The sequence below is a fragment of the Nannobrachium achirus genome, assembly GCF_963921795.1.
Source record: "Nannobrachium achirus genome assembly, chromosome: 22".
Lineage (NCBI taxonomy): Eukaryota > Metazoa > Chordata > Actinopteri > Myctophiformes > Myctophidae > Nannobrachium > Nannobrachium achirus.
The window spans coordinates 12280857-12307211 of NC_137829.1; the positions used below are offsets into that span (position 1 = coordinate 12280857).

At 42.4% G+C, this 26355-nt stretch overlaps 1 protein-coding gene across 1 annotated transcript; it reads left to right on the forward strand.

Moving 5' to 3' along the window:
* Positions 1-2539: 2539 nt before the first annotated feature.
* On the forward strand, positions 2540-26056 carry LOC308308221 (high affinity cGMP-specific 3',5'-cyclic phosphodiesterase 9A; the record flags this gene model as incomplete). The annotated part of the gene is made up of 14 exons (XM_080753585.1): positions 2540-2627; positions 3380-3541; positions 3623-3674; positions 4402-4504; positions 5333-5481; positions 5634-5693; positions 11449-11626; positions 12570-12692; positions 13505-13597; positions 13695-13762; positions 14187-14289; positions 14696-14800; positions 25189-25335; positions 25835-26056. 14 exons carry the CDS (start codon positions 2540-2542, stop codon positions 26054-26056), a joined length of 1653 nt encoding a protein of 550 aa, XP_080609711.1.
* Positions 26057-26355: the final 299 nt, after the last annotated feature.

Consider the following 26355-nt stretch of genomic DNA (forward strand, 5'->3'; position numbering starts at 1 on the left):
ATAACATAACATTTTAATGCCATTTAGGATTTCTTTCTTAAGTCAGGTTATTTCATGCCAGTTAGTTGCAGTCACATGGCTCATCGTGACCATAGCATACCTGTGATAAGCAGCTCCCAGTTCTGCTCTATGTGTCCTGTCCTGGTAGCTGTCTCACAGGTGTAGTTACCAGAATCAGAAATGGCCACTCTCTCAAAGACCAGTGGATATAATTGAGTGGCATTCAGAGTTACTTTGAGGCTGGCACCACGATGATGGGTATGGACACTAGAGTTCTTCAGTGGAGAAAAAGTGAACAGGTCGACCCCATTCTTCTTCCAGACGAGCTGATGGAGGTTGCTCAGTGACTGGTTCATGCAAGGCAGTGTCACTGTGCTGCCAGCCAGCTGTGAGATTGTGTTCCCATCTGAGAGGAAAAAGGGATGTTTCAGATGATAATGACTCACTCAGAAATTGGAAAGTGAATAAATCATTAACATTTCCGTTAATAATTATTGAGTCAATACAAATAAGACTGCTCAGATCTGTAAATGGCTTTTACCACTTGGTGAGAAGATCCAGATTATGATGAAGTATAAGACAGTCAGCGTTGTGTTCATGGCAGTGGATCTGGACCTCCATACCTTCAACATTACTGCAAGAAAGATGTCGAACTTTGGTTTGAAACAGTTAATTTGAATTGTCATTTAGTGTAGGCCTAGTTATAAAAATCCAGTTGACACGATTAATATTAGTGTCAACTGCCTTGTGTCTGTTTGCTTAAAGAATGAATAGATATATATTTGTTTTGGTCAAAGAATACATTAAGCTATGTTTTAGTTATACTTACCAGAATTGCTTTGTAGATCTCCCATTAATGCTGTCTGAAAAGCCAAGATCTTCTCTTTAGACTCAACCTTTGTGATAAAAGATGCACCACCTCACTACTGACAGATTGATAGCTGTTTCTAGATGTGAATAAATTCTTTACATCCTGTCTAGCCCACCCACCCACAGACCTACACAGACATACAGGAAGTTCATTTTGAGAGGGGAAACTTAACTTGTGTGTCCTTTTTGTTGTTGAGATTTGCTACCCGGGGCATGTAACTTTTGCAATGTATATGCAGGCTAGTTATCCCCCCATTTATAAAATAAATTATTCATTCAATGACAATGAATGAATTAATGAATAGCCTATAAAAAGGCTTTAAATTTAGTTTTTAGGTGCCCACTATTCTGATTACCAATCCAATAGGACTGGATCATGATACATTTAACAGTAGCCTACTGCCCCTTAGTGGTGAAAAAGAGCAAATGCCATAGTGTGTTGAAGTATAGGCTAACTAATTTTAATTACCGTGAAGTGAACCTAGTCAGGGGTGCCACAAGGGGAAGCAGGTAAGTGGGACTGAGTTACTAGGCCCCCTATGAAGAACATTCATAGGGGGGGGGCCCACAGTGAATCCTTGTACTACCGGCCCAGAATGTGGAGCTACACCCCTGAACCAAGTCGTAAATCATAAAAACAGTATAACAGTGGCCTGGATGTGTAATACAACTAGTAAGACACCTCAGGGTGACAAGCGACCTCGCCCTTTTAAATCACCAGCAACAAGCAAGGTAAAGCGGTCAGCAAAAGTTTAACTTCCCCGCTTAAACGCAGAAAACATCTTCCTTTCATTCATATTCAATTCCCACGCAGGTGAGCAGCTGTTTTTTTTTAATAATTACTCCTGTCCTCACCAACACCTTGTGACTCAAACCTACATGGTGAAAGATTGTGTGACCATAACAATCCATTCATTCAACTGTCTCATCAGTCTGCAAAAGTGATTGATTGATTGATTGAAGACTTTATTAGAAGTTTGCATACTGTAGGAAAAGGTATGTGACAGTAGCCTACAGTTCACTGGTACAAGGTCAAACTCCAGAACAAAAATCCAAACAAAAATCCACTTGTCCTAGACAATTCGCCCTCCTGGCCCCCAAACTGTAGAATAAACTCCTTGTCGCACTTAGAATGACGGACTCACTCCCTAGCTTCCGCCGTGACCTGAAGACTCACCTTTTCAGACTCCACCTAGCTAATAGCACGTACCATAGCACTCGCCTACCCTCAATGACCATACATGAAAGCTAGATAGCATTTTTAGGTGTGTGTGTGTGTGTGTGTGTGTGTGTGTGTGTGTGTGTGTGTGTGTGTGTGTGTATGTATGTATGTATGTGTATATATATATATATATATATATATATATATATATATATATATATATAGTTTCATGAACAATTCAGTAAAACAGGAAACACATTAAATGGGGATTAAGAGCCAATTCCCCCAAAATGTAGACAGTTAGATAACATTATTGATTTCAGAAATGAACGTGGTCAAAGTAAAATAACTCATACTACATTTGGACAAACACAACCTGGAGAGAGAGGAGGGAGGGGGTGAGAGAGGAGAGGAGAGGAGGAGGAGGAGGAGGGGGTGAGTGCTGAGCGGCGCTGATGCTGTCACACAGTCACACAGTCACACACAGACCTCCACTGTGTCTCTGAGATGGCAACCAAAACCATCTACTTCACAGTGAACGGACGACCAGAACAGGCTGAGTTCCCCGTCGATTGTCCTGCACAGGATGTCAAAGGTAGGACAAACATTTTCCTACAGTTTACATTATCGAGTCAAACAAATACCTCACAGACACACCTGATGTCCTGAAGTCCTTTAAGAAAGCAGCGTTGCTCGTTAATTGCATGGCATCAGTTAATGAGAGCAGGTGTCATTGTTTTATGTAATGCAAAGCTTGTGATGGACAACCTTGTTTTGTGTATGTAGAGGTGGGGTGGATACATAATGTTGTGTACAGTCTAGTATATGCCCATTTTACGGGGGATACTGATGCAGATATAAAGGCATACCTTATGCCTTTATATCTGCAAATCTGCCTATATTTAAATCTGCTAATTATTCTAACCTGTGTAAACATGGTCAGTCCAAGTGTAGAAGGCCCCTCTACTGGTGATAGATTGCACATGATAGCTACAGATATAGATCTATCTATCTATCTATCTATCTAGAAGTGGACACACTTGTGTTGTGTTTGTCGAGCTGCACCTACAGGTGCTGCTGACAGATCTTAAGTGTTTTGCGTAACGTTACTAAGGTTTCTCTTGAAGGACTGTGTGAGTCAAAAGAATGGATCATGAATCTCATGAATAGAAAGTACTATTGTTGTTCGGTTGTTCAGGTCTGTGTGTGTGCGTGGACGTGTAGTGTGCGCATGAGCGTGCACCCATGCGTGTACGCACGCATGTGTATCACTTTGTATTATAGTCACTATAATAGTGGTTTTAAATCTAAAAAGTGGTGTTCAAATAATTTGTAATCTTCCTCCAGATCTGTTCCGCTCGGCGGCTGAGGCAGGACCCCATGACATTCTGAAACTGTACAACCCCAAAGGCAACATCATCAACATCTCACCTCGGCTGGAACCAAACAATCCAAGCTCCTCCTACAAGTTGGAGGTGGTCGCTGCTGACTGCAACAGTGAGCCGTTAGGTATCTCCAACATGGCATTGTGGGACAATGTGCACCACAGTTTAGTTCTGTATCTTTGATGGTCTCTGGTGTTTTTTTCAGGTGTGGGGCTTGCTGTGGCACTAGGATTTGACCTGTCAGCCATGGAGAAGAGGTAGGGTGGAGAGAATAACGCTTAACAACTTAAGCCCCCTCGTCATATGACAGGGAAAATAGACATTCTACAATCTCAGTGGTTCTCAACCTGTGGGTCGGGACCCCCAGGGGGCGGCCGGTCACCAAATTATTTTGGGGGGTCCCCTGATGATTAACATAATGTGCAACATTGTTTTCTTACTCAACAGTAAACAAACCAACATGCGGTATAAGTGTATATAGAGGGTATCTGCACATTTCCAAAGTGGCAATTTAAGGACTTTTTAATACCTCTAAAATGACAAATTAAACAGTGGCCAAATTGTCAAATATTAGAGGCAGAAATTGTGAAATTAGACGATCTACATGCTGCGAGGCGTTGTGAGCATGTAGATCTGCTATTTTCACAATAGAACCGTGTTATACAAAATCTAATGCCTCGACTCCAAGTGCTCGTCAGGGTGGGGTGGGGGGAGGTCCCTAGTTCAAATATGATTATTTTGGGGGTCGCAGCGTAAAAAGGTTGAGAACCACTGTACTATCTCATTATAGTACATTACCGAAATGACATACCCAAAATAGGCACCAGCTGGGTTGAATGTTGTTCATCTATACTCCATAGAGAACGACAGTGTCGCTTCTTTAATATAACAAGATATTTTTGGCAAGTGAGACTGTGAGAGTTGAACATTTAGGCTTCAGGATGTTTGGATTGGAGAGAAGTGACTGAATGTCACTGTGTTCAGACTGCAGGCCCTGGAGAAGAAGATCATGAATGAGGCTGGGGAGACTCCTGCAGTCGTTTATGAGATGAAGAAACAGGTGGATTCATTCAGGGAGAAACTAGAGGTACTGACACAAGGATAACAAAGTTGAGGACAAATGTTTGTCTGGACAGATTATTATCAATCAATCATTCATTCATTCATTCAACCTTTATTTATTCTCGAAAAGACATTGAGGTTGCCCTCATTTGCAGTGCCATCGAGATACATCACAACAAAACATTAATATTTACAAAACAACAGACAATATAAAGTAAACTTAAAAACAATTGCAGACATTTGTTGGTAGGTTGTCAATTAAAGATTTAAATTGACCGTATGTTATGGGAGAACATATCTTAAAATGTAGTTGTAGCTCATTCCAGGTGGTTGGGGCATTACAGCAAAAGGCTGTCTTCCCCAGTTCTGAGTTTGCTGTGGGGACCTTTAATGTGAGCCAGACACTGGAGCGTGTCCTATATGTCACAGGCTTCCAATCCAGCAGAGACAGATCAACAGACAATTTTCTGTACTCTGCTAATGGGTAGCCTAATGGGTAGCGTACAACAGGTTGCTTCATTCTCGCGCTGCAAGGCGTTGTGAGCTTGTAGATCGGCTATTTTCGGCAAAGTGGTTTGGTGTAGAGGGGAAAAAGAGCAGACCAAGTACAGAGTGAAAGGTCAAGTTTATTCATTATTGACCGTTCAAGTGGTTAGATATTTGAAAACACACATTAACATGAACCCAAAATACACTGATGATTGTGCTGTCAAATGATGAAACTACTGTATATGGAATCTATGAAAAGGTTGTGGGGGTCCCTGCTTCATCTCTCTCTCTCAACTAAGGGGTCCTTGGCCTAAAAACGTTCAAGACCCCTGGTCGAGATAGTTTGATTCTGTGTGTCCCACAGAGCGTAGAACATCTGAGCTGGTTGGGGCTGTTTAAGGAGCTCTCAGAATGCACTCATAAACCCTCGCCATTCTACCACAAGAGAACGCTGCACAAAACACGAGATGAATGTGAACACGTCAACAACAAGTTCCTCCACATGAGGCAGGTGTAAACACAAGTGCTCACATGTCAACTTAAACAGCATGTTAATGCATTATATGTTTAAAAAATATATTATCATTATTTTTTTCTGTCATGTTATAATCATGAACGTGAAATTAGGCATCTTTTGAATATAATGTGTTTTGCTGTCTTTGAAGTTCACTGGAGGTGTCTGAAGAGGTGAGACAGTACCTGAAGACCCCAACATTTGACAACTGGTGAGAGCTAACACAGAACACTGGAGATTTTAACACTAAATGCCATTATGAGTTAAGCAAGCACTGCATCCGTGTCTGACACTGTAGTGAAATATTGAACTACTAGCTCACAGTAGTCGAGTGTGTGGCTCCTGTGTGTGTGCATGCGTGTGTGTTTTGATGAAGATGATGTTCACGCACACAAACATTCGGGCTGCTTGACGTCTCTATTTGATTAAAGTGTAGGCCTATGCCATTATACATGGGCAACTTCACTTAATGCGGCCCTCAGGTTAATACCAGAATACTGTTTTATTATTGATTTCAGCTGTTACAATTCCAAACATGACCTGTTTTAATTCCGTCTGTCTATATTAGTAGCTTAACTCATTCTGTGCCAATGACGTCTCATGACGTTTTTTTTTGCAAAGGCGTCTCATGACGTCTTTTGATTTTTTTGTATAAAAAAAAAAAAAAAAAAAGAAATCATTTTTTTTTTTTTTTTTTAAAGATGTCAAAATGACCTGGGATCAGAGAGATGCTTTTCTCTGTTTGTGTGTTGGCTCCCTCGTTTAGCTGATTGAGAAAATGTGTGTTCATTCTAGTGGATGGACACTTTTTTTCATTCAAACAGCTCTATCTCTGGAACCATTTGTCTGATTGACAAAATTGTTTTTGCCACTGAATCACAACAACTGTGTCTGTTTCTGTGGGGGGAAAAATTATATAAAAAAATAATTTTTTTTTGATTGCGCAATAAAGAAAAACATACAAAACCGTGGCACAGCTACCTTGGAGCCATTTTGGCATTTGGCACAGAATGAGTTTGACTGGTATAGTAGTATTAAAATGTATTTCTTTTATGTCCAATGTATTTGTATTTAGGTCCATAAAGTTAACATGAGTATATAACTATATTCGTTTGAAATTATATTAAAATGTTAGATTTCAGGATTCCAATAAAAAAATAACAAAATATAATTCAGGATTCCAATTCAAAAGAAGAACTGCGATGCGTTTTGAGCTTGTAGATCTGCTATTTTTGCTTCTTTTGTATGAGATACTAGAATGACAAAGTAGGACGTAGCAATATGCAATGTGGCCCTCTGGAGTGAAGGTGGAAATATAGTGGCCCTCACCATCATCAAAGTTGCCCACCCCTGGTGTATGCTTTCATTCTCATATATGAATATGAATAGAGCTTCTGATGGGAACTCTAATTAACACCCCATGTTTGAAGTGTGGCGCGGCATTCATCTCATTTGTATTGCAACAGGATGGATGTCTCTGAAGCAGACTCTTATACGTAGTAGGTAAAAGAACTGTAAAGAGTGAAATTACCATTATAATGAGTAGTCATATTATGATATATGTTATGATATTACGTACTTTACTTTGAAAGTGTTGTGTGATGTAGCAGGTGTTCTGGTTTCACAGGTCTGTGATGTTTAGGGTTTGATCAGATGTGGTTGAACATGGCTGCATGAAGGAAAGGTATAGCCCGCACTCACTTTTAAGAGTCTTTTTTTATTTCAGCAGCAGCAGACATCATCACAGACGCGTTTCAGCTCACGCCATCATCAGTGTAACATTGCTGAACATGGCTGCACTCATGGGTCAAACATGTTTGTTGCTGTTGTCAATTACAGTTTTGTTTCTGAATTGTTTACACACTAAAGAGCCTTACACACAGCAGAGGTGTCTTTTCTGTGAGTATAATTGCCTGAAATATGTTCCATTACATTTTATCATAAACATAAAAACAAATCACAATTCTCACTCAAAAATCCCAATGGTTTTGTATTATGTTGCCATTTCAGGGCCGGGTTTGAACATATTCCGAAGGGTGACCAATCCATTTAGCACATTTTTGCACATTATCAAAGTATCACGAAAAAGGGCAACCCTTACAAAAAAAAAGAAAAGGTTGTTTACCTTGAGAAACGTCACAGCTAGACATGTAGACGTGTATATGGTCTATGGGCAAACCCATAGACCGTAAAAATATGTCATCATGATGTCATCATGCTCTGATGTCACTGTGATGTCAGGGGAACCACTCTACCAGAATGGGTTTGCCGCATCACAGTGAAGCCAGAGCGTGATGTCACACTAACAGAATCCCTTTTATGCCCATATATGGAGTTCCCTGATGTCATCAATATTAATGATACCCCAGAGAGATCCCTGTGATGCCAGGGGGAACAAACTCTTTATGCCCATATATGGAGACATGGAAGATGGACGACAACCTTCACGTGGTCTTCTCTGTGAGTAGCAAGGTCAGGGTGAGAGACCCGCTTGTGAAACCAATGTCGCCAACTAGTCATCACCCAGCTGGCAGACCGGGACGCAAGAGGCCGGAGGGACATCGTACGTCCACGTCAGGACGGGTGGCCATCCCGACCGTCGAGCACCAGGTTCTGTCAGTGCTCCAGATCAATGTAGAAGGCCTCACCATCGCCAAACTGGAAGTCACTCGCCACCTCGCTGACTCCCACAAAGTAGCAGCCGTCCTCCTTCAGGAGACACACTGTGACACTGATAACATCCTCAAGCTGCCAGGATTCCAACTTGCTGGGTCCACTCACAGCAAACAGCATGGACTTGCAACCTTTGTAAGGAACGACCTTAGCTGGACAGCCACTGGCCAATCCCCACCAGGCTCATCCATTGAATGGCTGTCTACTAAAGTGCAGTCCACATCGGTCATCAATGTCTACAAGCCCCCACCATCAACGCTGACCTTGGCATCGCTCCCGCTGGCACCTGCACCCGCCATCTACGCAGGGGACTTCAACTGTCAACATACAGATTGGGGTTATAGCCATACAACACCAAACGGAGAGACATTAAGCCAATGGGCCTCCAGCGCCAATGCGTTGCTGCTGTTTGACCCAAAAGAACCGCCAAGCTTCTTTTCCGCACGTTGGAACACCCACACCAACCCGGACCTGGCCTTTGCCGTCTGTCACACGGCCCAAAAGCCCGAGAGACAAGTTCTGGAAAGGTTCCCCCGCTCACACCATCGGCCATCCATCATAAAGGTCCCATCTCTGGTGCAGCCAGTCGCAGGGAAACCCGTTCGGAGATGGAACTTTCGAAAGGCAAACTGGCAGTCATTCACAGAGGAGACAGAAAGAAAATCAGTCTTCCTCCCAGACCCAGATTCTGCTGATGTGGACGCCGGATATGCAGCCTACTGCGAAGTACTCCTTGGGGCAGCAAGAAAAACCATCCCACGTGGCTTTAATGCAAACTACATCCCGGGATGGGATGAAGAGTGTAGCCACCTCCTGCATGACCACCAGCAGGCAAGCTCCAGGGAAGAAGTGGATGAGTCTGCAACTGCTCTCCTGCAGAAGCTGGACGCTACCCGAAGGTCAAGGTGGACTGAAGTTGTTGAGTCAATCGACTTCACCCATTCTAGCCGCAAGGCGTGGAGGACCATCAACCAGCTGACAGGCAGAACACCATCGGTCCCCAAGTGCCCAATAACAGCAAATGCCATCGCGTCCCAACTCCTCAAGAACGGCCGCTTCCCAGGTGCAGATAAAAACTTTGCCCGTTCAGTATCGCACAAGGTATCCTCCCTGTGTAGAGCAGCCAGTGTGGATGCCAACATGTCTGGAGATTTTACAACAGCTGAGCTCCAGGCGGCTATCAAGAAGCTCAAACAAGGGAAGGCACCAGGCCATGACTACATCCACCCTGAGTTTGTGGTCCACCAGAGCGCAAGTACGTCCGCATGGCTCTGCTTATTCTACTCCGCATGCTATCGAAGATCCAAGCTCCCGAAAATCTGGCGCCGTGCCGATGTCATAGCCCTTCCGAAGCCTAACAAACCTGCCGAGGACCCTAAATCCTACAGGCCCATATCACTGCTCTGCGTCCCATTCAAGGTCTTGGAGAGAATTATCCATAGCCGCATCGAGCCTATAGTGGACCCACAGCTCCCACGGGAACAGGCCGGTTTCCGTCGCGGACGGTCAACAGTCGACCAGGTGACACTGCTGACTCAGGATATTGAGGACAGCTTTCAGCAAAAGGAGAAGGCTGGAGTAGTGTTGATAGATCTTACAGCCGCCTATGACACTGTCTGGCACCGTGGCCTCCACCTAAAGCTCCTAAAAACCATCCCCGACCGGCATATGGTGAAATTCATCATGGAGATGCTCACAAACCGCAGCTTCACCTTAAAGACCAGTGATGGACAATGCAGCAGGCTCCGGAGGCTGAGGAATGGAGTCCCACAGGGATCTGTCCTTGCACCGATGCTATTCAATATTTACATCCATGATCTACCGGATACAACATCCCGGAAATACGGCTACGCCGATGACCTGGCCATCATGATGGGGCGACCAACATGGGAGGCGATGGAAACTGGCCTGAACCAGGATATGGAAATCCTGGCAGCCTACCTGTGCAAGTGGCGCCTACAGCTGAGCATTGGCAAGACGGTCTCAGCAGCTTACCATCTGAACAACAAGGAAGCAAGAAGGGAACTTGATGTGTTCGTTAACAACAATCGTCTGGAGTCCCAGCAAGCACCGCGGTACCTTGGCGTACGTTTGGACAGAGCACTCACCTTCAAACAACACCTTGAAGAAGTGACGGCCAAAGTAACATCTAGGGTCTCACTAATCCGACGTCTCGCCGGTACCAGTTGGGGAGCATCCGCCAACGTGCTCAGAATCTCGACGCAAGCCCTGGTCTTCTCCGTAGCCGAATACTGTGCCCCTGCCTGGTGCAGGAGCCCACATGCCAGGAAGGTTGACGTTGCCATAAACAACGCTCTTAGGACCATAACTGGCTGTCTGAAGCCCACCCCCGTGTTCTACTTGCCAGTACTAGCAGGAATTGCCCCGGCCGGCCTCCGACGAGAGGCTGCTACCCTCGCCCTAGCAAGGAAAGCCAAGAAACACCACTGGCATATCCTGCACAATACCACCACAACAGCACTGCCTCCAAATAGACTCAAGTCCCGCCAGCCGTACAGCAAGGCGGCTCAAGATCTGCTCGGGTCCACCCCTGAGGACCAGTCTACAGAGGCATGGTTGGCGGCAGCCTGGAAGCGGGAGTGGGAGTCGGCTGGGCCAACACGCATCCATGGCTACATCCAGGACCCAGGAGGAGGTATCAGAGGAGAAGAACTGCCACGCCGGCAATGGAGTCTGTTGAACCGCCTGAGAACTGGTGTCGGACGCTATAAAGCATCCATGCGGAAGTGGGGCCTGGCGGACGGAGCAGCGTGTGAGTGTGGGGAGCCGGAGCAGACCGCTGACCACATAATCACCACCTGTCCCCTGTATAAACCACCATCAGAGGCCGGCCTTTTCGATGTGGGACCTGAGACGAGGGCGTGGCTGAACACTACTGATCTGGACATCTGATGATGACACACGAAAGAAGAAGAAAGAAGAGACATGGAGATCCCTGTGATGCTAGGGGAACAAATCCCTTTTATGCCCATATATGGAGATCCTTGATATCCACATCCCTGATGTCCACATCACTGTGGCACGACCTTGCCCTTTCTTGTCGCCCTGAGGCGTCTTACTAGTAGTGGTATTGAGAGAGAAAACTATGTTTCACATTAAGCCAATCATCTGGGGACCCCCCAAAATAATCTTGGGACCCCCCTGGGGGTCTTGACCCACAGGTAGAGAACCACTGTGTTATGGTAAGGCGTGGCGTGGCGTGGCGTGGCGTGGCGTGGTGTGGTGTGGTATGGTATGGTCTATCATGTGGTGTGTTGGTGTGGTGTTTGCAGGCAGTGGGAGGATGCAGAGATCATGGTGCTGCTCCAGGTCATGTACACAGACCTGGACTTCTTGGCGACATTCAACATTGAACAGGAGGTTCTCCAGCTGTTCCTGTATGAAGTGTACAGACGCTACAACAACATCCCCTTCCACAACTTCAAGCACTGCTTCTGTGTCACCCAGATGGTGAGAGAAGACGTGTCCGTGTGCATGTGCGTGTGTATGGGTGTTTAGTAGGTCCAATCAATCACAGACAGCCCTCATCGCTGTCGGGTGGAAACCTTGTATGTCCAAAACCGTTGCTTTTCAGGAAAGAAAATAGTAGATCTAGTTTGCGATGTGACACGTGAGTAGGGATGGGACGATATGAAAATGTCATATCACGAATTCACGATAATTGTGACAAAAGAATTGTGATTTACAATATTATCGCGATAATCAAAATCCATTATCCTGGGGCGGAACATTTGCCAAAAAATATCAGATCTAAGAGCTCACAACGCGTACTGCAAGTCTGTATATTATACGTTTACCTTTGACCAATTACAAAGGGTTTAAGTGGTACCGGATATGCAGCTCGGCAAATAAAAGGTGAATTGATAACAGTGCATGATGGAGGACGATATCACAATAAATTAAATCTCCACGATCTGACTATCGTGAGTGTTTTTTATCATGATAAACGATAATATCGCTTATCGTCCCATCCCTAGTTGTGAGCATGTGTAGATCGTCTATTTTAAACAATTTTTCTTGAGACTCTGGTTTAAAAAAAGAAGCAGGGCATTGAGTGACGGAAAAACATCAAAAATTAAAATATGGAGATCCGAGCTTTCTGCCCGGCAGTGACGTCCTGTTCCTTCACTGTAATCATCAGATGCTTCAGTTATTCTGATTGACGAAGGTCGACTGCTCTGGAGGTCAGAACGAAGGATTTGTTGACAAATTGTCTTGGCAACAAACGTGTCCATGTTTCTTCTTTGATTCTGTGGTTGATCTTGTCACTAGAAAACTAAACAAAACAAAACTTTTTCTTTTCTTTTTTTCTTCTTTTGTCCCCCCCTCCCAAAAAAACAACAATGTTTTTGTCTAACTAAACACGATGCATTTTGATTGGTGTTTCTTTCAGATGTACGGTCTGATCTGGTTGACTGACCTGAGGAGTAAAATGGACAGCATTGACCTGCTTATTATGTTGACCTCTGCTGTCTGCCATGACCTTGACCACACAGGATACAACAATGCCTACCAGGTACCAATCTGAGAACCCATTCAGTAAATAGAAAAAGGAGGGGGAAACCTTTTATTTATTTTTGCCTCTGGGGGCACCGACTCCTTTTTTGTGTTGAAACAAAATGGGTTACAAAATTGTGGGATAAAAATGTAAAAAGAGAAACAATTATATTGCTATGATTTTTTCTCTTCAATGTCTCGCGTTGCCATGGTTACCATAGACTTCCATGTAATTGTGCAAGTGTGTAAAAAGTGCACGCCCATGCCTAGATGATGCACCACGTGTGTAGATGCTGTTCACAGCTTTCAAACAAAAAAATCCGCTTGGAAATCCGTTCAGGCATTCATGATTTATCAGCCATTATGTTTTCTTCAGATGTAAACAAACATGGCTGCCATGTTTGAAAGAATGGGTTGGTATGGGGGTTAAACATGCAATTTCGCGATCGCGATCATGCCTAATACATTTCTGGAGGTCCAAAACATTTTTTTGAAAAAAAATGTTTTGAATTTTTTTTTCTTTTTTTTTCAAAAACGGCCCAAACTCGTGAAACTCGGGGTTGGCACAGCACTAGTACCAATACAAACTCGGGAAACTCGGGGTTGGCACCATATGTGTTAACTTGGTTTGTATCCACCTCTTTCTTAGTCCATTTTCTCTTGGGTGCTTCTGTGTTCATTCCTACTAAAAACAACACTTCATGTTTAAAGCAGCGATGCTGACAGATTCTGCTGTACTAACAGACCACATAACGGGAAGAACAAAATAAAGTCAATACAGTAAAGTAATACGGGTAAAGGAATCTTGCATAATGACATAATATCTTTCAGATTAATGCTCGGACTGAACTGGCTCTTCGTTACAATGACATCTCTCCCCTTGAAAACCATCACTGTGCCATAGCATTTGAGATCCTGGAGAAGGTAGAGGCTGCTGTGTGACTTGTCCCACAGTACCTTCAGCAATGCTTGTCATTGAAAGTCTTAAACAGAAGTCAACAATTGCCTTTCTCTGCTGCAGACGGAGAGCAACATCTTCAGAAATCTGACCATAGAACAATACAAACGGATACGAGAGGGCATGATCAAGTACGTTTCCTCAAAACTATACACGTCACTACATGTACTGTACCCGGTGGTGGAAAAAGTACCCACATGTTTTACTCAAGTAAAAGTATCAATAATGCAAGGTACAGAAGTAATCTCTTACAAGTAAAAGTCCTGAATTCAAAATATACTTGAGGAAAAAGTACTAACGTATTGGCATCAAAATGTACTTAAAGTACCTAAAGTAAAAGAGTGTTTTTCAAATAAATGTTGTGGAGTAAAAGTGCAATATTTGGATCTGAGATTTAGTGGAGTAATCGCAAATTTGAAAAACTTGACAAATACCTCAAATTGTACTCAAGTAAATCTCTTATTTACGTTACACCACTGACTAACTCACATCACTAATAAGAGAAAATCAGTAACAGCACAGCTCTTAGCGACGTCCATGTTCTCCTGACTACAGGTGCATTCTGGCCACTGACATGACCAGACACAATGAGATTCTCAACAAGTTCAAGGCCATCCTGCCTGTTTTTGACTTCAACAACAAGGAGCACAGAGATGTGGTAAGGACGGGTACTGCACATTTTCATGGGTCCCTTGATTTTTGTTACCTACATTTTGTTTTGAATTATTACTATTTCAAAAAACCTTCCCCAAAAAAGCTAAGATTTTCTAGGTAATTTAATTACAAATCAAAAAAATTGAAGAAATCCCATGAATTAGAAAACGTAATGTCTAAGAAGTAGTGAAAATCAGTCGAACTATGAGCGAAGCGACGCGTTGTGAGCTTGTAGATCTGCTGCTTTCACTAGTTTGGGTCCCGGGCAAAGGTCTAATGTCTCTTTTGGGTCACGGGGTAAAAAATAATGTACAGTATGTAGGCTACAGTATGTATCACACAATGTCACCTGTGAGACGACGACGGGTTTCACATGATGCCAACTTCCGACTTGTATCTTTTTTTCTTAGTTGATGATGATCCTCATTAAAGTGAGTGACATCTCCAACGAGGCACGGCCCATGGAGGTGGCTGAACCCTGGCTGGACTGCCTGCTGCAAGAGTTTTACAACCAGGTAACTAAAGCCCCCGCAGAACATTCTGGAGGAACACTGGTAAAACCAGCCAGGATGCAGGTCTGTTTTTGGATTGATTTGAAGACTTTTTCACTGATCGATTTTACTGGCACTTCATAGCCTCGACCCAAATCCCAATAATTTTTTTTGAGATATTAAGGTTGTAACATTAAAACACAGGGATGCCGAGCATTGGAGGAGCAAATAAAGGAGCCAAACACAGTTTTGGAACGGTTTTTGTTTTTTTTGGTTTGGAGAGTGATGGAATGGATTATTATATTCCATATGAATAGACAGTTTCCCCCAAAATGATTGAATTCACTCCCACACAATAATAAATGAGACCACACAGTGCAAGTCCGGTTTTTCTCTTACTGTATATTAAATCAATGAGCATACAAAATAGATGTCCAGTACAGTACAATAAACATGTGTCTCTTTTCTTTCTCAATCTGAATCTTCATACAATGTAACATCAGTTCACAAATATACTTCAGTAGGTACAGGGAAAATAGATTTGTCAAGCATTCATTGGACAGTTAAACAATAACAATGGATCATGAGATGGTGTTGTGACTGAGTCTCGTGAACTCAGAAAGGATGTAGAATGTTTTGGCTTCTCATTATCCAGTGTCCGGGACACTTTGACATTTCGCTGGTCAATCTTTCTGTCCCTGTAGTGGGGCAGATTCTCATCACGTGCATTAGTTAGTTGATCAAACCAAAATAACCTTGTCACTTGTAACACTGAAGTTGGTGTTTTAAATATAATAGATATTAAAATGTTTTTAACCCATCAAATTCCCCCCTAAAACAACAGCTGAAGGAGTTAAAGTGTCGACCCTAGAACCCCAAACAAATGCTGCCAAAGGGACAGAGAACTTATGGTTCACTATCAGCCAAATATTTAATTAAACTCTTTTCGATAGCAGAGTCAAAGAACTGTATATTTCCAAAGGTATTTAAATCAGAACATCTAATAATTGAATCACAATAGGTACAAATATTTTGATAACTTTTAAAAGTAGAGCTAAAAGAAAAATATAGCTGTATTTTCTTAATTATTAATTATTATTAATTATTCATTATTATTATTTATTATTTTTTTTACAAAGGTTCAATGTCCCAAGGTTTGTTGAAAAATTCCCCATGCGATCAGGCGAGTCAAAACACATCAACACGTTCCCAAGTCATAATTATAATTTAGGGCTTTACAGTCAAAACAAGACGAACTTGACTCTTCATCATTTATTTACTTTAACAAGACAAAAGAATTTGGGTTAAAGGAGACAGCATTCTGGTTTTGCCTACCCTAGTAAACTAGACTCCTCTGGTCTGTCTACAGGGCTAGGTTTGACCCAGAACCAGCATTGGGGGCCATAATTCCCATCCACCCCCGATTACCTTATGTAAGGTGTTCGTCCCTCTAGATATGTGGAGATGTCGGAAACCGGAACCTCCTTAAGCCAAGTGTTCCTTCCTTTTTACCCTTAAGGTTAGTTATTGGCTGCTTTTGTCCGAGTCAATTTCTGTAAGAAAACACTTTACAGCGGGAAAAACGTGTGTAATGTCTTTTGATACTCACGAAATACCATATAGAATTTCAACTTCCTTTTGACATTTCTCCTTTGGACAGACAATGGCGGGTGTCTGTCAAATCATTCTCAATTATCATCGAAATATCTTATCTGTAAGACAAAGGAAAAGAAAAGACAAGACAGGAAACAATCAATCAATACTGTAAGTAGTAGGTTGTGGGTAATAGAGTTTTTTTTAAATGTTTAACATCATAATGATTCCCAGAACAGAAATTAAACAAAATACTTTATAAAATACTTTAGACCGTATCAAACATTAAACAAGGGAATGTTGTTATTAACTGGAAGAGAGCAGGTCTAAATAATCTCTCACACACAGACCATCTGTCCTTGAAGGCTACAAATGTCTTCTAGCCACACATACGCACACGTACGCACACGCAAGCAGAGACAAGAGTTGGAGAGAAAGTGGGAAGTTGATAAGGTAGTTAAAATCAATTAATGTTATAGAAAATCAAGTTAAATTCAAAATCAATGTAAAATCACTGTAAAATCAGACAAACAGATAATAGGCAATCAGATAAACTCCCCCCTTGAACACACAATGTCCATTGTGTGTGAAAACATTAAAGCATAAATGAACTTTTAAATGAAATGATTTTTTTTTTATTTTTTTTTATTTTTTATAATCAATAATCATACAATTAATTAATAATTAATAACATTTTTTTTTTTTTTTTTTTTTTTTATAATGAATCCAACTACTGTACTGTATAATCCTAACATGGCCTAAGATGGGCTGGCCAAAATAATCAAAAGTGGGCCGTCTACTAGGGCCAAACACGATGTGCCCGTCGTCCCCGCAGACAGCCATACACTACCCAAAATAAATCAAAGAAGGTAAACTGACAAATTAAACGCCAAAACTATACTAAACCAGCCCATTTTTTATTATTATTATTAACAATAATTAATACTATTAGAATGAAGGTTACCGCCCTTAGAGACTTTGTGGCTGCAGCGATGTGGTCTGGTTGCAGCGGGCGTGTCACACCATAGAGTTCCATCAAGGGTCAGAAAGGCCAGGGAAAGGCAGCCATGGTTCTGCTCCGCCCTGGACTCCAACAACTGCAGGCTCTATGAGTGGAGAACTGACAACAATACTAAATTAGGCATGAAATACAACTACTAGGGTTGGCACCGTGATCAGCCGATCAACGGGGTGCCACACATCTGAAGTGTCAGTGTCAGTAGTAAGTAGTCTGGTGGTGGTGGGAAAGAGTAGTCATTATCATAATCATCAACAATAGCCAAGTTATCTGGGTGGCATACGTGGGTGGCCCAATGGGCCTTTATCTAGTCATGATTGTACTTGTACCTGACCTGACTCAGTTGGGGGACCGGGACCCTGTGTAGCAGGGTTCTGCTGCTGTTGGGCCTGCCACTTCTTTCCACAGCTGAAACAGGTGATTGTGTGTGTATTGTTCTGGGCCCTGTTAGTGTTTGTGTTGATGTTGTTACCTTGACTCAGTCCTTCAGGTCCATTCCCGGCTGGGGGATCCCGCTGATCACCACTGGGACCCCTCTTCGGGTTATGTGTTCGGTGGAGTGTCATTTGTCCATCATCCGACATTACGGCTCGCAACTTAACTAGTGGCTTGGGCTCTGGAACGATGTCGTTGTAATACCTGGCTAGTATTGTGATCTTATCTGTCGTTCTCACTCTCCATAGCGGGTCATGCATAATGATCGCCTGTCTCAAATGGGGGCGTAAAGCGTCAATCAAAAGCTGATTAAGCACACTAGCATATCCTGGCAGCCCTTTTGTGAAACCAGAGTGGCGGTCAAACTGAGTGGTGAAGTGATGGACGAAATCAGAGACGTCCTCACCCTGCCTCATCTTAATGTTAGTGATTAAGGAAAAGTCCACGTTACCCCTAACAAGGTCCTTAGCCTGATTAATCATAACCTGTACTGCGGCTTCATGTAGGGAGTTCCTGACCTCACCTGCAGGGTTACTACCTTGGGCCGGCACGGGCCGCATACACTGGTATGGGTGACCGTCTGCCTGTAGCCAATCTAATCCCACAGAAATCTGATAAGGAAAAGCGTTAGGTGTGCAACACATAGTAATTAGTTTTTTAACTTCCCAGGTGTCTAGTCTTAGCTCCACAATTTCTGCCTTTACAGATTTTTCCCACTCATCAGGGTTGCTGTGGATATCGGGTAAACGTTCAGCCATGTCTCGAGCATCCACTGGGTACCAATTACGGTACACAAATGTAATTTTGCCATCCTCTGGGTACGCACTCATCGGGGCCAAAAGAGAATCGCTAATTTGACTAGGTGTGGGTGTGTGAACCTGTTCCCGATGCTCACCTGTGTAAACCTTTTCCTTAGTGAGTGTATGGCCATTCTTAGTGGGTGTTGGTTTTGGCGGTTTGCGTGGAACGCCGGGGAGGGGCGGATTCGTGTGGTCAGCGGGATCTCCCAGCTCGACCTGATTACAAGGAGGAGAAAAAACAACTGAGTTATTTAAATCATTGTCACATCTTTCTCCTTCATGTTGCCTCCCCCCTCTCTCTACCCCCTTCCTATCAGATAGAAGTGTAGGTAATGAGGTTTGCATGTCAATGTGATGTCGTGCATTGATACCCCCCTGGCGTGGAGGCCCGTGAGTCACAGCCACAGGTGGGGGAGGTTGTGGTGATGGTGTTCGTCCAGCCGGGCCGAGCTCACTGTTGTCCTTCACCTCTGGTGTGGCACGGTGTCGTCCAGCCGGGCCGACCTCACTGTTGTCCTTCACCTCTGGTGTGGCATGGTGTCGTCCAGCCGGGCCGAGCTCACTGTTGTTCGCCCCTGTTCTGGCACGGTGTGAGGAAGGCAGAGGCTGGCTGTCCGATTCTGAAGGCCTCTCCTTTTCTTTTCTCTCCCTCGCTGCCTCTCTTTCTGCAGCCGCCCAGCGCAGCTGCGCCAGAGCGAGAATCCCAAGCCTGGCGACCTCATTTTCGGCTTTCTTCAGACTTTTCCGTTGTGAGATTTTATCGATATGTTGATACAGTACTCCAGAAAATCTCGTCAAGTCCTCAGTCGTGAGAGAGTCATCATATCCGAATTCCTTTCTCCATATGGGCAAAAATGGTGCAATTGTTGGGCACCTAGAAACAACCTGTTTCATTTCCTCATTGTCTATCTTAGCCGTTAAAGCTGTTATCAGTTCATTCTCCAAGCTTTGGAGAGAGGCTTCAAACTCAAAGTTGTTGTTCAGTTTGTAAAGAGGTTGTTTAGATTTCGGCAGGTGTTCTCTGCCTCCCTGTGCATTTCCCATTTTTGAAGCTGGTCGGTTAGGAGGAGGATGAAATCAAAGCTAGTTTGCTTGCCACCTCAGCTGGCGGAATAGACGGAATAAAAAAATAATAAGACTAAAAAAACGAAACACACTAGATAAGACACAACAGGTAAGCGTAAAGCATGAAGATTTCCGTCAGAACGTTCTGTTCTGGAACATAAAGGAAATCTACCAATTAAAATAACCACGCTATTTCTTATGTGATTAAGTGGCTTGAAACAGCCGTATTGGGTTATGCACTGGCCAAGAGATTCTCCCTTCAGAACAATTGCTTTTGTTCTGGGTACACTAAACAAAATCGTGTAAAGATTTCCTTCAGGACAGAAATAACTTTCGTCCTGGCAACACTAAACTGGAGTCTCGTGCTAAATAACACCAACTAATAATATGGACAAGCATGAATCTGTGACCAACAGTCTGCTATGTCCTCAGAACAGGAAACCGCAGTCCCTATTCTGTTACTCAAACGTGCAACAAAAAGCAACAAAACAATAGACTAAAAAAACATTAAACAATAAAAACGCAGCTTGGGCTAGAGGTAGCAATTCTCTAACTTAGCAGGTACAAATCTTTAAGTACTTGACCCATCTGTGATTTTCAGTCCAAAAAGGCATGAATAAAATCAAAACTTACACTGTGTGCTTTATACACACTTCTCAAGTCCCATGGTAATTTCTCCGCGCGCAGGAGGAAAAACGAGTGGGAGAGAATCCTTTCAGTGATAATCCGTGGGAGTCAGGGGAAATGTCTGATAATATCCTCGGCTGGTTGTTTCTCTAGCAGAGATGAACGAGGACTCCAAAACAAACTGTCCAGCAGTTTATCGAATCCATAAACGTCAACTCAGTAGAAATCCGCAACTGGTTCTAGCAGCGGAAGAGACAAAATGAGTCCAACAAAGTCCCCAATATCTCCTCGGAGCTAATCCGGCAATCGAATGGGCCAATTGATGGAATGGATTATTATATTCCATATGAATAGACAGTTTCCCCCAAAATGATTGAATTCACTCCCACACAATAATAAATGAGACCACACAGTGCAAGTCCGGTTTTTCGCTTACTGTATATTAAATCAATGAGCATACAAAATAGATGTCCAGTACAGTACAATAAACATGTGTCTCTTTTCTTTCTCAATCTGAATCTTCATACAATGTAACATCAGTTCACAAATATACTTCAGTAGGTACAGGGAAAATAGATTTGTCAAGCATTCATTGGACAGTTAAACAATAACAATGGATCATGAGATGGTGTTGTGACTGAGTCTCGTGAACTCAGAAAGGATGTAGAATGTTTTGGCTTCTCATTATCCAGTGTCCGGGACACTTTGACATTTCGCTGGTCAATCTTTCTGTCCCTGTAGTGGGGCAGATTCTCATCACGTGCATTAGTTAGTTGATCAAACCAAAATAACCTTGTCACTTGTAACACTGAAGTTGGTGTTTTAAATATAATAGATATTAAAATGTTTTTAACCCATCAGAGAGCATAGTTTTAACAAACTTTTAGGGGAAGTTTGTTTTTGTGGTGGGCGTGTTACGTTCCACGTACTGTAGGTCTGTCTGGGATTTTTGTGTCTTCCTCCCCTCCTGTTTCTCCTTCTCATATTCTCAGGTCTTATCAGCTGTCAATCAAACCATTACCTGGCCCCACCCTCATCCAATCACCACCACCTGCTGTCTATAAAAGGCTGGGCTCTACTTCAGCTCAGTCTCTCCAAACCAGTCCCCTGTTTTGTAGCCCTGTCACTTTGTCTTGTGTTTTTAGTTATTTTGAATCCCAGAGCAAACTTTAGTCTTATGTTATTTCTCCTACTTAATGTAAATTCTGTGCTATATGCCGCTGCCTTTGGACAGGGAAAGACAGAGGCCTCTATACACAGGCACCACGTAGGTAGAACTTTGTTAAGCACACTAGGTAAGGGGTTGTTGCCACTTATGTATTTTTGAACTTGTTCTTGGATACACTACACCACTATGATACCCAAGTACCTGTCAAAATACTTTAAAAACGTTAAGGATGTCCATAATTACAACACCAGAGGCAGTGCCACAGATCACGTTCAACCCAGAGTCAACTCAAAGAAAGGGTCGAACTCGTTCTTCTGCTACACCACAAAAATGTGGAATGCCTTACCGAAGGCCATAAAGGAGTGTGGATCACTAGCATCCTTTAAAATTGCCCTAAAAAACCACTTACAGGCAGCAGCCGTTCACAACTGGTAAAAACCTAGCCCAACCCTACCCTCCCTGCCCCTTCCTTGTATATACTGTACATACTGATTGTTTAGACTTACTGTTACCTGCCCCTTCCTTGTATATATTGTATATACTGTACTTACTGATTGTATAGACCTACTGTTTTCTTTTTTTCTTTACATATCTACTGCATAGTACTGTGTTCTATTTGTCTGTCATTCAATGTTATATGAGATACTTTAATGGTTTCCTGTTGAAATAAGCTTAGTCTTTTCATGGATCTCCTTTTAGTAGACCTTGTACCAGTGAACTGTACCGTCATGAATCTGTACATTTTCCTATGCAAACTTCTAATAAAGCCTTCAATCAATCAATCAATCAATCAAAGGTTAGAGTAGTTAGGGAGTGTGCGATTTTTACGCGCGGTTGGTATGGCCCATAATGGGGGGGGGGGTTATCAAAAAAGATTTTGAGCACTTGGGGGGATCATGATTTTTTTATTTTGGCTTTAGGGGGGGCCTTGCAACTTTAATTTGTCAAATTTTGTAATTCCAAATGTTTAGCTTTGTTGTATATCTAAACAATATCAAGTTAACAAATGTATTAGGTGTCCCCTACTGACTTGGTACATTCCACTTGCTGCTTCCCCCCCGCTTCCCCCTCCCACCTCCTGTTCAGCTCAGCTCCGTGAGTCCGTGCTGCTGCTTCAGTTCAGTTCGCGACGCGTTGTGTTGCGCTTCAGAACAGTCAGAATGCACACAGACACACACACGGAGTTTCCTTCCCTCCTAGCAGCAGAACACAGGCTAAACAACTATAGTTGTAGCCACAACTCCAAAATGTCTCTTAAGAGAGGAATATAGGCATACTACTTGATGTTTTCCCCCCAAAAGAGCATGTAGAAAGGTAATTGCTCTCTCACGGTCATCTCTCTCTCTCTCACACACACACACACACACACACACACACACACACACACACACACACACACACACACACACACAGACACACACGCTGCGAAGTGAGAAAGCAGTCGGAGCATTCTTTTCACTGCATTTTCTTCTACTGTTTGTGTGAATATATAAAGGCAATGGCTTAATCCAGAGTGATCATCTGATAGGTCGCAGCCACCACATTGAATCATACCAAATCAGTGGTGGAAAAAGTACCAAGTATCAATATTGCAACATAGATGTACTCTGTTACAAGTAAAAGTCCAGAATTCAAAATGTACTTGAATAAAAGTATGAAAGTATTGGCATCAAAAAGTACTTAAAGTACCAAAAGTAAAAGTACTAAATGTTTGAAAATAGCCGATCTACAAGCTCACAACGCGTCGCGATGCTACGCGTTGTGAACTTGTAGATCGGTTATTTTCAAATAGCCTAGGTATAAAATAGGGAAATAATAGATTAATGTATGTTTTACAATATAATCATTTATATCTGCAAAGTAGCTAGTAACTAAAGTTTTCGAATAATTGTAGTGGAGTAAAAGTACAATATTTGCCTCTGAGATGTAGTGGAGTAGAAGTAAAAGTACTGAAAACTGGAAATACTCAAGTAAAGTACAAATACCTCAAAACTGTGAAACAAGATGAGCCGAGTGCTTCAGAGTTTAGCATGTGTAGTATCTCCAGTCTTGTCGTGTTTGAGGTGCTAGAAGTTAATATAGGATCAAATCAGCATGGGGTCCCATCGGGAAGTTCTTCTCGCACACTCGGAGCCAAGGAACGCATTAAAAAGCCTTTATTTGACAACTAGGGCTATTACATATTAAAACAATAAAAAACCTCAAAACTGTACTTAAGTACTGTACTTAAGTAAATGTACTTAGTTACTTTACACCACTGTACCAAATACAACAAGATCGCGGGAGAGTGAATAGAACGTTCTGGGAACTAGCAGCAACAAGGGAAAGCCGGCAACGCACAGATTTGTGGCTCATCATAAACGATATAGCAGGAATTATGTTAAACTAGCATGTAGAATAGCAGGTGGCTCTGAAACTAGCCACTGTTTTGGGAGTTTCTGTACCCAGAGAAGGCACAAAATGTACCATCGAGGCTGTAATGGGTCCATTTGGTTACACTGATTTGAAGGCTGTTGGCTGGGAAGGAGGTAGGAGAAACGGCTTGGTTTTAAACTATGATTTTAGATTTAATATCATGGAAAATTGTTCACAGTTGCTCAATCTTTCTTTTGTTTGGAGTGTTGTTGTAACCCCAAGAGGCCACCTATGGAACCAAATGGACCCTTTCTGTATTAGTTGAGTACAAAGGGACCCAAATTTAAGCCCTAAAGCTTTCTTGTGGTCCTTTTAGTTGACCTTATCATTGAACTGTTCATTCTATACCCTCAATCAATCGTCAAATAGGGTGCAATATTAATAGGTCAGCATTCATTTTATTGTCTCCTCCTACTGTTGGTATATATATATATATATATATATATATATATATATATATATATATAGTTTGTTGGGAAGGGGGGTCATGCATTTTCCTCAAGTCACACAGGGGGGACCACAAAAAAATATTTTAAGGGTTTGGGGGGACCAAGGAAAAATAAAAAAAAGATATCACCTGTCAACCAGCACCCCCTAGTGGGTAAATAACGTACACTCCCTTAGGTAGGCAGGCTTTTGTTTTACTAGACTATTATTTGGTAGTTAGTTAGTTAGTCTGTCTTTTGTTTCACTTAGCTGCTTTGTTTGTTATTTTGGCAACGCCCGTGTCCCTAGGTAGTGGCTTATGTATGTTTTTGGATCGTATGCTTGTGCATATTCTATGTAAATATGTAAATACTAACTTGACATTAATTTGAAGAGTAAACACACTCAGCACTTTGTCACTAAAACTGTGTTTGGCTCCTTTATTTGCTCCTCCAATGCTCGGCATCCCTGTGTTTTAATATGTTACAACCTTAAACCTTCTAGACCTAATTGGTTTCGTAACATTACGTGGAACGTAACAGTGTGCTATTAGATTTTAAACCAGCTTGTTTAAAGGCCTAAGTTTGATTTTGAAAAAAACCTTAAAAACCTAAGTAGCAGCTAGAAACAAAATTCCCAAACTATTTGATACACCTTTGGCTTTCATAGAAGATTTTTAGTTTCAAAAGAAAGTTACTACATACTATGCATGTACTCTACTACGCAAAAATGTGTTCCCGGCCTGAGGGGTAAAAGCATAAAAATGTGTTCCCGGCCATAAATTAACAGATATTTATGGCAAAGACACTGAATTAATAAATGAGTTACCAAACCCATGTTTTACCTTGTTGTTCATTGTTTTCAGAGTGACATGGAAAAGTTGGAGGGTCTTCCTGTTACACCCTTCATGGACAGAGACAAGGTCACCAAACCGTCCTCTCAGACAGGATTCATTCGCTTTGTCCTGTTCCCTCTCTTCATTGAGCTGGCCAACCTCTTCCCGTGTCTGGAGGTTTTGCACACATACTTTACTCTACGTTGTATCTCCAATGTGACATATACTCTGGGTACTCTGTCGGTAGTCCTGAAAACGTAGCTGGCCTTTAACCCGAATCCTATTGTTCCATTGTAACAACACAGTAAAATCCACTGTGTTCATTCAATTCTGAGTTAAATTGAGACTTGCATAAAGGTAAATTATCACTGGTCATTTTACTGTGGAGGACATTTGGAAAAACGTGTCGAGAGCACACAATCTCCTGCATGTAAAATGTGTCCTATCGCATTATTTTCAAGTCTCTCAACACTTAGAAGACAATGGAAAGTGTTGCTGCCTCAGATCTTCAGATCCCCCTCAAAAGAGAATGATAGGATCCAAGATAATGCAGAAGTTGCTTCAATTTGCAATACCATTTCACGTTTGATTTTCTCTGCACCGCATGTGAAAGTATTTATATGTAATCAATACTTCTAAATAAAACATTTGACAGATTCTGTGATCCTCCTTGCAGCAACATATCATCAACCCAGTGAGGAAAGCTCTGGACTACTACACAGAGATGGAGAAAGCTCTGGAGAGAGAGAAACACGCCCGAGCTCAGAGCGACCTGCAGGCGGCCAAGAGCAAAGACACACCTCACACCTCAACACACACACAAAACACACCGCACACATCAAATACAGCAGAGAGCCGAACAGAGGCTGGACCTGATGTCTCCAAAACAGCTCCATAACAATACTGTATATAGTTAAGCATTATATACTTTGTCGACGAATAGCGAAAATAGCTCATGTACAAGCTCAAGAGTGCGTCCATTCCATCAGCACAAGCTGGACGTTGGAAACCAAATTGATTGATTCATCATTGAAATAAACATGCTCTGAAAATGCTTTTGAGATTTTCAATCCACTAAAGTTTGAGAATCACTGTTCTAGTTCTAAGAGATCATTGACATAATTTAAGGCCCTGACACTGAAAGCATCAATTACGTGAAGGCCTGAAGCTTCAAGAGCAACAAAGATCTCCTTTTTT